General features: G+C 37.1%; 1 protein-coding gene across 1 annotated transcript; it reads left to right on the top strand.

Moving 5' to 3' along the window:
* Positions 1-2,630: 2,630 nt before the first annotated feature.
* LOC129062299 (small proline-rich protein 2E-like) lies at positions 2,631-2,857 on the top strand. The gene has a single exon (XM_054563169.1). The coding sequence runs from the start codon at positions 2,631-2,633 to the stop codon at positions 2,844-2,846; it is 216 nt and encodes a 71-aa protein (XP_054419144.1). The 3' UTR covers positions 2,847-2,857.
* Positions 2,858-13,139: the final 10,282 nt, after the last annotated feature.

The raw sequence follows: 13,139 nt of genomic DNA, 5'->3' as shown, positions 1-13,139 counted from the left end.
ACTTCCAGGAATGGGATGGAGAAGACAGGTGCCAAGAGGCAGGAAAAAGAAGGCAAATCTCTGGTTCTATGGGAAGAAAGAAAGAGGAGGAATGAATTTCAGGATGAGCAGGATGAGTAGATGGTTCATGATGACAGCACCCACTCTAAGAGACAGATATTTTTCTTCCCTGTTTATAGAAAAAGAGGAGGTGACTTGCCTGTTATCACATGGTTTGTCAAAGATAGAACATGGACCAGACCTCCTTGGCATTTTTTAGGTCTCTTCTTCAGATTTATACAGGGTTCTCTAGAGAAAAAGACAAATAAGAGATGGAGAGAGAGAGAAGGGGAGAGGTCAATTTATTATAGCAATTGGATCATGTGAGTATAAAGGCTGGCAAGTCCAAATCTGCAGAGCCAATGTCTCAGTTTGAAGATCTTTAGGATGTGGAATTATCTCTTACTCAGGGGCGTTCGCCTTTTTGTTTTAGTCAGGCCTTTTACCGACTGAATGAGGCCAACCACATTCTACAGGGCAATCTTCTTTCCTTTGTTTACTGATGTAAATATTAATCCATTCAAAAACACCTTCACAGAAACACCCAGAACAATGCTTGACCAAATATCTGGACATCTCATTGCCAGTCAAGCGGACACATAGATTAACTGTCATATTTTGTTTCTAACACACTGAAAAATTGTATAAAGGCAGTAGAGATAGAAATAGATACGTTGGACATATACCTCACTTATATGAAAAATCCAAAAAATAAGCAAAAATTTAATGAAATTATTATTGATAAGTAAGGAGTTGTAAATAAATGACAATTAACTTCAATGACTAAATTTTTCATAAAGTGATTTAAACTTTGTAATGAATTTTCCAAAAGGTTCTATGTCAAAGTGTCAATTAATTAGTAGATATTAAATAAATATAAAATTGGTTATTTGAATGACATTGCTTATAAGATGGAGTGTGCCAGTGGATTCCAAGGGAGAGAATGCAAGAATGTTTGAACAACTCTCCATGTTCTCTTTAAAAGTTAAAGGAGTGAAGTTAGTTGAGAGAAAGTAAGTAGGAGCAGGTAGTGTGTCGTATTGGGGAGTTGTGAGCAAGGAGCTTCCTCTCTGATGTAGGTCTAGGGACTGTGTGAGCTTGCTAGAACATCCGAATTACAGCAGCTAAAGTGTGGTCCTAGTAGATTCCATGTGGCCATATGGTGCAGATTTATAAAGAATAGAGGAATCAGCTATATGTCCCCTATTTGCAGGACTGAAGCATTGAAAATAGAACTCTGGAGGTCACATTTTACTCAGTGTTCCTAGTATCATTATGGGGAATCTACTGAGATGATCTGCAGCCTTACCTCAGTCCATTTGAAAAGAAGAAAAAAGAACTTAGGTCAGCAGCCCCCAGGATCAAGGAGAAATACATTTAAGGAAGTTTTGGGTAAAGAGAAAGATGTCATCATTTAGCTAAGCTCTTTCAACCCAGCATGTGTAACAAATGACAACCAGCTGCAGTGGATCAAGGCAGAAGGTTTTGTGACCAGGGAACATGGGAGATGGGAAAGGATTATCGCTTCCAATCAACAAAGAGAGTCTTTGACCACCAGTTAGAGAATACCCCAAATTCTCCCAAGAGCTAAGGCAGGGCCTCTGTGAGTCATGAGCACGTAGGCCAGTGAGGAGATCTGGGAGCAGGATATGTTCTGTTTTCAGAGTTCCTGTCAAGCCAGTTACGAATGGATTTGCATTTTGGATGGAAAATTATTGGACCAGGTCAGTTTCAGGCACCTTCACTCCCCCCTGGGTGGAGCAGCAGGCCCTATAAAGACATCGTAGGCTGTGCGACTCCAATCCTCCCAGCACTTGAATTCTGATCTACTTTGGGGACCCGGTGAGTCTGATTTCTTGAGTTCAACTGTTTCCTGGTGCTCTCAGCTGTTGAATTTATCTACAGACAGCAAGTTTTGTGTGTCTAAAATCATAATCATTGGTTTGATGTTACTTATTTGATGGAAACTTAGAATTGGGGCATAATGATACTCTCTTTTCAGTTGGTTTTTGGTGAATAATTTTTACCAAATTAATAAGAAAAAAATTAATAGAAAAGCTTTGATTTGAAGGAGAGAATAGATAGAAGTATTTTTTTGTTTTCTGTATCTTTTTGGTGTCCCTTCTGTTGTCTGTGAGCTTAAATGCTTATCTCTTAGAAAGTGTGAGACCCTTGTATTATTCCTGAAGGGACCTTTGCTTTGTACCTGTCAGCCTATTGGGACCTCACATGAGATAGAAATGAGGGGAGTTGCTTGTGAGGTGCTCAGGATTTCAGAACTTGTGATGGACTTTTTGGAAGATGTTATTTTCTTGCAAAAATCATGATTCAATTATTCAAAACAAAAATATTTTCTTTGGAAAAATGGTAAGAGAGAAGAGAGGGTTTTTCTCAGGGCTGCTGAAGTAATTTGCAAAAGAAGAAGGGAGAAGCCAGAACTCAAAAAAGGGAGCTAAGATACAAAGCATGTTCTTGGAGGCTGAAGAGATAAATCTCACAGTACTACCTAAGTGTTGGGTACTCTCTCTGTAGGAGTGCCTTCTTGTGACCACTGTCATGTAATTCCTTTCAGATTCAAAGGCTCCAGAAAGATGTCTTATCAACAGCAGCAGTGCAAGCAGCCCTGCCAGCCACCTCCCGAGTGCCCACCTCAGTGCCCAGAGCCGTGCCCACCCCCAAAGTGCCCTGAGCCATGCCCACTCCCAAAGTGCCCTGAGCCATGCCCACCTCAGCTGTGCCAGCAGAAATGCCCTCCTGTGCAACCTCCTCCACCATGCCAGCAGAAGTGCCCACCCAAGAGCAAGTAACAGTTCCAGCGTTCACCAGGACCAGGAAAGGATAAGAACAGCTGGCTCACCTGGTTCCACAGCCCTCCTTCATCTTTTCTTTAAAGCCCATCATGGATGCAGAAGGAGCTCATCCACCCTTCAGCCTGTAATAAGCCTGTGATGAATCCTGACAGCGAATGATTTTCTCCTGAGGCTGCTCTCCTGCTACTCTTCTGGAGGAGGCTAAGAAAGGACAGTCCTCAGCTGTGTCAGTGTCCCCCAGCTTCAGAAGGAAGAGCAGCAGAGGGTTCTCTTGATGGATTCTGTGTCTGTCTGTCCCCTAGAGGCTGGGGTTTCTACCACCTGGGCATCTGTAACTATTTTTCCATTTTCTGAATAAAGCGTATTTCTGTTTGTGATGGGATAAATATTTTCTTTCTTTTTTAAAGCTGTCTGTTAGCAAAATTTCTCATCATTTTGGTTTGTTCATATTGTTTGATCCTAAGATTCAGGATCTCACTATCAGTGTTATTTGAATTTGGTGTCACACCAAAGATTATTTCTATATTATTTCAAATATATGTTACTTAAAAAATTACTTCTTAATTTGAGGACCAAATTATGGAGCTCCTCAGGATTTCAATCTCTGTACTATAAAGTTAGAAATATAATATTTACCTACAGACTTGTCTTAGGCTTAAAATCGCATAATATGTAGTTTATATGATATGTAGGTTAGTTGGCACAATGCCTGACCCATAATTAGTACTTAGTAAAGCAAAAGATTATCATCATCATCATCACCACCACCATCACCATCTCTATCTCCACCACCATCTCTATCTCCACCACCACCATCACCATCACCATCATCATCATCATCATCATCATCATCACCACCTCCATCACCATCTCTATCTCCACCACCCCACCATCACCACCACCATCACCATCACCATCATCATCATCATCATCACCACCTCCATCACCATCTCTATCACCACCACCATCATCATCACCACCTCCATCACCATCTCTATCTCCACCACCATCTCTATCTCCACCACTACCACCACCATCACCATCACCATCACCATCTCCAACTCCAACTCCAACACCACTACCACCATATTTACTTCAGTAGGAAAGTGGCTGAGACATAACTAATTTAGAAAATAAGACGGTTTTTACATTTTAGTTCCCTTTCAGATTCTGTTGTTTCTTTGCTAATTCACTTTATATTTTTACATAATATTTCAGATAAAAGAGCTTTTATAAATTAGTGGCATATTCTGCATAAAATTGTAGTCATTCTTAAAACATGGGTAGTGTATGAACATTGGGGTGCATAGGTTCTTTTGAATTGGTGTTTCAGGATTCTTAGGGTACAATCCCAACAGTGGAATTGCTGGGTCAAAAGGCAGTTCCATCTTTAGCTTTTTGAGGAAATTCCAAACTGTTTTCCACAGTGGCTGCACCAGTCTGCATTCCCACCAACAGTGGACTAGGGTTCCCTTTTCTCCACAACCTTGCCAGCACCCTTTCTTTGTTGATTTATTTATGATGGTCATTCTGACAGGTGTGAAGTGGTATCTCATTGTAGTTTTAATTTGCATTTCTCAGATGGCTAGTGATGCTGAGCATCCTTTCATATGCCTTTGGGCCCTCTATATGTGCTCCTTGGAGAGGTGTCTGTTGAGGCCCTTTGCTCATTTTTTAATTGGATTGTTTGTCTTCCTGAAATGGAGTTGTATGAGTTTATATATTTTGGAGATCAAACCATTGCCCAAGATATCATTGGCAAATATATTTTCCTATATGGTTGGTTCCCTTTTTGTTTTGATGATGTTTTCTTTAGCAATGCAGAAGCTTCTTATTTTGATGAAGTACGATTCGTTTATTCTTTATGTCCTTTGCTTTAGGGGACATATTGGTGAAAATATTGCTGTGTGGAAAATCTGAGAGTTTCCTGCCTATGTTCTCCTCTAGGACTTTTATGGTGTTGTGACTTATATTTAAGTCTTTTATTCATCTCGAGTTTATTTTTATGTATGGTGTAAGTTGGTAGTTGAATTTCATTTTTTTGCATGTAGCTGTCTAGGTCTCCAAACACCATTTGTGAAGAGGCCACTTTTACTCCATTTTAAGCTTCTGCTCCATTTGTCAAATATTAATTGACCATATAGAAATGGGTTCACTTCTGGGCTTTCTATTCTGTTCCATTGATCTATGTGTCTGTTCTTATGCAAGTACCAGACTGTTTTGATTACAGCGGCCTTTGTTTTATGAGTTCTCTGACTTGCTGACACTCTCTTATATAATCAATGGTTCATGAAGAAATAATAAGGGAAATTAGAAAATTGTTTGGGAGAAAAAAATAGAAACAGAGCCTACTAAAACTTATGAGATACAGGTAAAAACAATGCATACAGAACAATTTGAGTCTGGAAACCTCTATATTTAAAAAGAAAAAAATCTCAGATAAGTAACCTTATAGAACTTTAAGACAAACTATACTGAAGGTAAAGATAAAGATGGAAATAATAAATACTAGAGCAGAAATAAATAAAATGAAAGAAGAAAAATAAAAGCATCAATAAGAAGTGATTTTTGGAAAAGATTAATAAAATAGACAATTCTATAGCTAGACTGATCAAAAAAGACTCAGGTCACTGAAATCAGCAAAGAAGAGGGGATATCACTACTGACCTTACAGAAGTAAAAAGATCATAAAAAAATACTGAGAAAACTAACATGTTGGATGACATGGATGAATGAATAACTTCCCACAAAGTCACAGACTGCCAAAACTGATTGATAAAGTAGAGAATCTGAATACTTATAAGAAATAAAATGACTGCATTAATAAAACAAAAATTTTTCAGAAAGAGAGCCTAGGCCCAGATGGCTTCATTGACACATCTACCAAGTATTTCAATAAGGATTTAAAATAAATCTTTCATGAATCCCTGTTAATGTAAAACAGAAGGACTTAATAGCACAGAATTCTAGTTTTAAAAATGTTTAAGATGAACCCTGGACACTGCGGTTTGGTTGTTTGGAGCATCTTCTTGTAAACTGAAAGTTCATAGGTTTGATTCCCAGTTAGAGCACATATCTAGGTTTTGGGTTTGATGCCCAGTCAGGGCGAATGCATGAGGCAACCGATCAATGTTTCTCTCATATTGATATTTCTCTTCCTTCTCTCCTCTCTTCCCTTCTCTCTAAAATCAATAAGCATGTCCTTGGGTGAGGATTAAAAAAAGAAAAATGATTAAGATGACATACTTTATGTATATTATATCACAATTAAAAATAATTTTAAAAAGTAATAGAAGAGGAGACATTTACCAACTCGTTCTATGAGGCCAGTACTACCCTGATACCAAAGTCAAAAAATGACATCATGAGAGAAGAAAACTACACATCAATACCCATTAAGAATATAGATAAAATTTATCAATAAAATACTAGCAAACCAAATCCATTACCATGTAATAAAGATCATATACCATAAGCAGGAGGGTTTATCTCAGTAATGTAAGGTTAGTTTAATATACAGGATCAATCAACATAATATATCACATAGAATAGAGGACAAAGAGAGACATGGCCATCTCAATATGCACAGAAAAAGTGTTCAGCGAAATGCATCAGCTTTTCAGGGTAAAAATGCTTAACAGACTTGGAAGAGAAGGCAATTTCTTCAACCTGACAAGGCCATCTATGAAAAATTCATAGGTGATATCAAATTCAATGGTAAAAGACTGGGTGCATTTTTGCTAAGATCAGGAATAAAGCAATGATATGCATTCTTGTCACTAGTATTGGAAATTGTACTAGAAGTTCTAGCTTGGGCAATTATGCAAGAAAAATAAGGCATACAGATTAGAAAGAAAGATATAAGACTACTTCTATTTACAGATGGCATAATCTTGTATATAAAAAATTCTAAGGAATTCACACACACAGAAACTATTGCAACTAATAAACAAGTTCAGCAAAATTACAGGATACAAGATTAAAATGTAAAAATTAATTGTATTTTTATATACAGGTAATGGATAATCTGAAATTGAAAGAACAATTTCTTTCACAATGGTGTCAAAAAGAATATAACATTTGGGAATAAAATTAACAAGAGAATTTCAAGACATACACTAAAAACTACAAAACCTCTTTGAAAGAAGTTAAAAAGGACATAAATGAAAAGACATCCCGTGTTCATGAATTAACTTAATATTGTTAAATGGCAACACTCCTGAAATTGATCTATAGATTTAATACAATCCCTTTAAAAAATCCTAGCTGCCTCTTCTGCAAAAATTGACAAGCAGATCCTAAAATTCAAATGGAATGCAAGGGACCCCGGATAGCCAAAATGATCTTGCAAAAAGAAAGCACAAAGTTGGAGGATGAACTTTCCAATTTTAAAACTTGCCAAAAAAAATCACATTAGTCAAGACGGTGTCATACTAGGATGAAGAGAAATTCAGAAACAAATTCTTACACTTATGGTTAATTGATTTTTGACATGAGTGGCAGGATAATTTAATGGTGGAAAAGAGTCTTTTCAGCAAATGGTGCTGAGACAACTGGAAATCCATATACAAAAACATAAAGTTGGACAGCTACCTCGTGCTATATATACAAATTAATTCAAAATAGACAATCAAGATGGTGGATGAGTGAGTGGAAGTCACACTGACCTCCCCCCAGGACCAATCTGGAATTACAACTAAATTGTGGAGAAATCACCTGGAACAAACAACTGAACAAAAGCGAGAGAGGAGCCTTATAACCTTGGACAGACAGAAGAATCAGCTTTAGCACAACCTGACTGGTAAGGAGTGTGGTAGAGACTTGAGAAGGTGGGTGGGGCGCCCACAGATGGCAGCACCAGAAGGATATTGAAACAGCCAGTTGGATCCCCCTGAGATGAGCGGGGTCTAAATCATAAGCAGGGATTGCTAGCTTATAGCACCAGAGCCCAAAAATTCACAGATAATGGCCAGCTGCGAAAAGTGGCAGGGTTGCTCTCTGCCAGAGACAGGAGGCTGGAGACACAAAGAGCCATTTACAGGGCTAATGCATAAATTTTTATTTGCAGCCTCTTACCCTGGTCTCTGGCAAAGGTGGGGGCAGAGTGGATTGGAGATGCCTGAGGAGAGACTGGGGATGGAGGCTTTGGGGAGAGAACCAAGAGAGTGGCCGGCGGGATCCTTGTGTTGACTCATCCGCACTACGGCAGTGCCCATCTTGCTCAGGCAGATCACTCCCCTGAGTGGCAACAAAGTGGCAGGACCCAAAAACCCTGCCCCAGGAGGGACTCTGGCCCACGCTGTGGTGTCTAAGCAGGCCTGCTGAGTGCACAGTGACTAGATTAACAGCTGAAGGAAACAGCCACAGACAGTAGATTTCAGGAAGTCTCAAACAGACTACCCAAGGTAAGACAGGGTCAACATCTGACATCATCAGAGGCATATCCAGAAAGAAAAAACAAAACAAAACAGTGGTCTCCTACCATAGAAATTCACATCACGAAGTCAGGAAATCAAGACCGATCAATTTAAGAAGCAGAAGCCAAAAAGAAGAGTCTCACAAATAATGGGAAGACAAAGAAACACCCCCCAGTCGAAGGAAAAGGAGGAATACCCAGAAAGAGAACTGAAATAGAGGCAAGTAAACTATCAGAAATTGAGTTCAGAACAATGGTTCTGAGGACGCTTGATGAGCTCAGTGAGCTCAGAGAGAATTACAAAAAACTACAGGGAAACTATGAGGAACTTACTGCAAATTGTAACAGCATTAAAAAAGGGCATAGAAACTATCAATAAGAGACAAGAGGAAGTGAAGGATACAACTTCTGAACTGAAGAGCACAGTAGAAGGAATTAAAAGCAGGCTAGATGAAGCAGAGGATCGCATCAGCAAGCTGGAGGTTAAGGTAGAAAAAAGTTCCCAGAAGGAGCAAGAAAATGAAAAAAAAAAACTCAAAAAGAATGAAGAGGCATTTAGGGAAATGCAGGACAACCTGAAATGTAATAATATCTGTATAATAGGGATACCAGAAGGAGAAGAGGATGAGGAAAGTATAGAGAACATGTTTGAAAAAGTAGTGATGGAAAACTTCCCTAATTTGAGCAGAGAAAAAGTCACACAAGTCGAAGGAGCACAGAGGGTCCCATTCAAGAGGAACCCAATGAGGCCCACTCCAAGACACATCATCCTTAAAATGACAAATATCAAAGACATCCAGGGAATCCTAAAGGAAGCAAGGGAGAAAGAAGTAGAAACATATAAGGGAGCCCCGCTACAGCTAGCAGCTGACTTCTAAACAGAAACACTACAAGCCAGAGGGGATGGCAAGAAATATTCCAAGTAATGAAAAGCAAAGGCCTGCAACCAAGACTGTTTTACCCAGCAAGGCTCTCAATTAAAATGCACTGTGAAATAAGGAGTTTCCCAGACAAAAGAAGACTAAAAGAATAGACCTCCACCAAATGAGCATTGCAAAATATGCTAAAGGGACTGCTTTAAGAAGATGAAGAAAAAGAGTCTATGAACACCCAGTTCCTTTCATGGTCATCAATGCTTGATATTACCAATATTTTTAATACTTATTAATCTGATTGTGACAATGATGTGTTATTTTAATTGTTACTTTATTATCTGTTGAAACTAAACCTATTTTGTATATTTATTGCCTATTTCTATTATTTTTTTTAAAAAGCTTTAAATGAATTTTTGGTATTCTTTATTCATTTTTTGATTAAATGTTTGTAGAATTCTTTCCCTAAAAAGAAACCAAAAATCTATTAACCCTTTTTTAGCTCTGTTGCAAAAACTTTCCTATTCTATTACTTGTCCTTTAACTTTTTTATATGTATATTACCGTATAGTCTTAAATGTTTAATATAGTCATATTGTAAATATTTTACTTTATAGCTTCTGGGTTTGAATATTTTACTTCAGGGTAAGAAAAATATTAGTTTGTATTTTCTCCTAAAACTCCTTAGATTTTACATATTGATTTTTAACTCACCTGAATATTTTTTGTATAATGTGTGAAATAGGGCTCTATATTTATTTTATTTCAAGTAATAGGGATCCATGCACCTTATTTGTTGAGTAAGCCTTATTTTCTCCATTTATTTGAAATATCAATTTAATTATATATTACCTTGTTAAACAGATATATACATTTGTTTCTAGAATGCTGATTTTATTTCACTGATCTACTTGATTATTTCTGTGCTGGTGTCATGTTATTTTAATTGCTGAGACTTTATAATGAATTTAAACTTTTTAATACATTAGAATGGATTTTGACATTAAAAAAATAAATAAAATTAATTTGCATTAAAAAAAAGAAAGAAAGAAGGAACTCCTATTTTTTGTGACGACATGAATGGAACTGGGGAATATTATGCTGAGTGAAGTAAGCTAGTCAGTGAAAGACAAATACCATATGATCTCACCTATAAGTGGAACTATTCAACAAAATAAACTAACAAACAAAATAGACCACGGTGTGGAAACATGGAGCAGACTGAAAGTGACCAGAGGGGTTGGGAAAGGAGGACAATGGTGGAAAGAAGGAGAAGGGACTAAACAAAGAACATGTATGAATGACCCATGGACATGGACAACAGAGTGGGAACTGACTGTGGGGGGGGAGAGGGGGATGGGTGGAGGAGGGCAAAGGGGGAAAAACCGAGACAACTGTAACAGAATTAACATGATTTAAAAATAAAAAGTAAAAAAATTAACTCAAAATGGATCACAGACCCAATGTAAGCATGACAACTATAAAACTCTTCAGAAAAAATGTAAATGTAAATCTTTGTGACCTCAAATTAGGCAACAGTTTCTTAGCTACAATAGCAAAAGCTCAGTTAAAAAATATAGGTAAATTAGGCCTTATCAAGATGTAAAAACTTTTGTGTTTCAAAGGACACCAAAAAGATAACACACAGAATGTGAAAGAATATTTTAAAATTATATATCTGATTCATAACTTTCATCCAGAGTATATAAAGAACTCTTATCACTCAACAATAAAATGAAAAATAACCCAATTAAACATAGGGAAAGGGTTTGAATAAACATTTTACTAAAGAAACTATACAAATGGGCAATAAACAAGTGAAAAGATGTTTGCTCTCATTACTCATTAAGGAAATGCAAATTAAAAAACTATAATAAGATAAAACTGCATATCCACCAGGATGGTTATAATAAAAAGACTATAACAAGTCTCACTGAGTGTGTGGAAAAATTAGAACCCTCATACATTGCTGATGGGAATGCAGAATGGTGTAATTACTTTGGAAAACATTTTTGCAGTTCCTAAAATAATGATACATAGAGTTACCATATGACCCAGCAATTCCACTTCTAGACATATAACCAAGAGAATCGAAAACATAGATTTATGTAAAACTTGTACACGAATGTTTATAGCTCCATTATTCATTATTGTCAATAAAGGGAAACAACCCAAATGTGCATCAGCTGATAAAAGTGATTTATCCCTATGCTACAATATTATTTGGCAATAAAAAGGAATAAAATCTAAAGCATGCTACAACATGAATCAACCTTTAAAGCGTTATGCTAAGTTAAAGAACCAGACACAAAAGGCCACATATTGTATGATACTGTTTACTTTAATGTCCAGAGAAGGGAAATCTATAGAATCAGAAAGTAAACTAGGGTCTGCCAGGGGCTGTGGTAAATAATAACGGGGAGTGACAGCTTATCCGTGTTTTGTGGGGTGATAAACGTATTCTGGAGTTAGATAGTGGTGATGATTGTACATACGCATATACTTCGTGAGTGTACTAAAAACTACTGAAATGGACACTTTAAAAAGGTAAATTTTATAGTATATAAATTCTACCTCAACAAAGCTAAATTTAAAAAAAGAAATTAAAATTGGCTCTTTTGCAAGCATGCAAGGGGACAGAGAAAAACCAGAATTTTAGAGACCTATAGGGTTTGGAAAGTTGATTACTTCTAGATAATAAATAGAAAAAGATAAAAATGAGAATGATTTTGAGAGAATTAATAGCCAGGTTTTCAGTCAAGATTAAATTAAGATTTAATGCCCTCCCACAAAAATTTATTTTTCAAAATAGTATTAAAAAACCTACAGTTGAGAAAGAAAGGCAAAAAGAAAAAGAAGCATACAAATGTTTTCTGGGAAAGAAATTTGAGTATAGTTATTGGCATGTAGAACTAACTCCAAGCAAATAGAAGTTTACAAAGGTTTTGAGGAATCATATGCCCAAAGTAACCATATCCTAGATTTCAAACAAAACAAAACAAAACAAAACAAAACAAATCAAGTTTCCAAGAGCCTTAACTGCTGGGACTATGCCTTAAGAATCCCAAAATACCAATTCAAAAAAACTTATTGTACCCCAATGTTCATAGCCACACAACTTACAATAGCCAAGTGCTGGAAGCAACCTAAGTGCCCATCAGTAAATGAGTGGATCAAAAAACTGTGGTACCTTTACACAATAGAATACTATGCAGCAGAAAGAAAGAGCTACTACCCTTCGTGACAGCATGGATGGAACTGGAGAGCATTATGCTAAGTGAAATAAACCACGGGGTGAAAGACAAATACCATATGATCTCACCTATAAGTGGACCCTAACCAACAAAACAAATAAGCGAGGAAAATATAACCATCAACATTGAAAGAAGAAATAAACCAACAGAATCAAGAGGGAAGTGGGTTGGGGGGTGCGGGGCAGGGAAAGGGAAGGGAAGGGTCAAGTCAAGGAACATGTATAAAGGACCCATGGACAAGGCCAAAGTGGGAAAGGATTGAGGGAGGGAGGTGGGGAGGGGGACAGGGGAAAGTGGTGCAGGGGAGGTGGAGACGAATGTATTTGAACAATAAAAAAATAAAATTAAAAAAATAAAAAGAGTCAGTTTAGACAAAACAAAACAAAACAAAACAAAACAAAACAAAAAAACCTCCAAAAAACAAAACCACAATTGGTTAGAAAGTGAGCTGCAAAAGTAACCTAATTAAGGAGATTGCAATCAGCAATGCACACTTCAGATTTAATCATGTAAAAGGAATAATCCTAACAATGGCAGAATGATGAATAAGAAAGGAAGAATAAATTCCTTCCACTGAGCAGAATCAAGACCTTAACAGAATTTCTATCACTTCTGGATGTTGAGATGAAGGAAGAATATGGCTTCATGATGCCCGCCCAACTGTGTTTCAGAAACTAAGGCCAAATGACTGCCATTTGTCTTCCATTATTTTTTCTTGCATGTGGTAGTTCTTATTTAGTTTTCTAAG

The sequence above is a fragment of the Pteronotus mesoamericanus genome, unplaced genomic scaffold, assembly GCF_021234165.1.
Source record: "Pteronotus mesoamericanus isolate MK-2021 breed Mesoamerican mustached bat unplaced genomic scaffold, CSHL_Meso_final scaffold_705, whole genome shotgun sequence".
NCBI classification, from domain to species: domain Eukaryota; kingdom Metazoa; phylum Chordata; class Mammalia; order Chiroptera; family Mormoopidae; genus Pteronotus; species Pteronotus mesoamericanus.
Note: the sequence above shows the minus strand (reverse complement) of the source record. Positions and strands in the feature narration are given on the sequence as shown.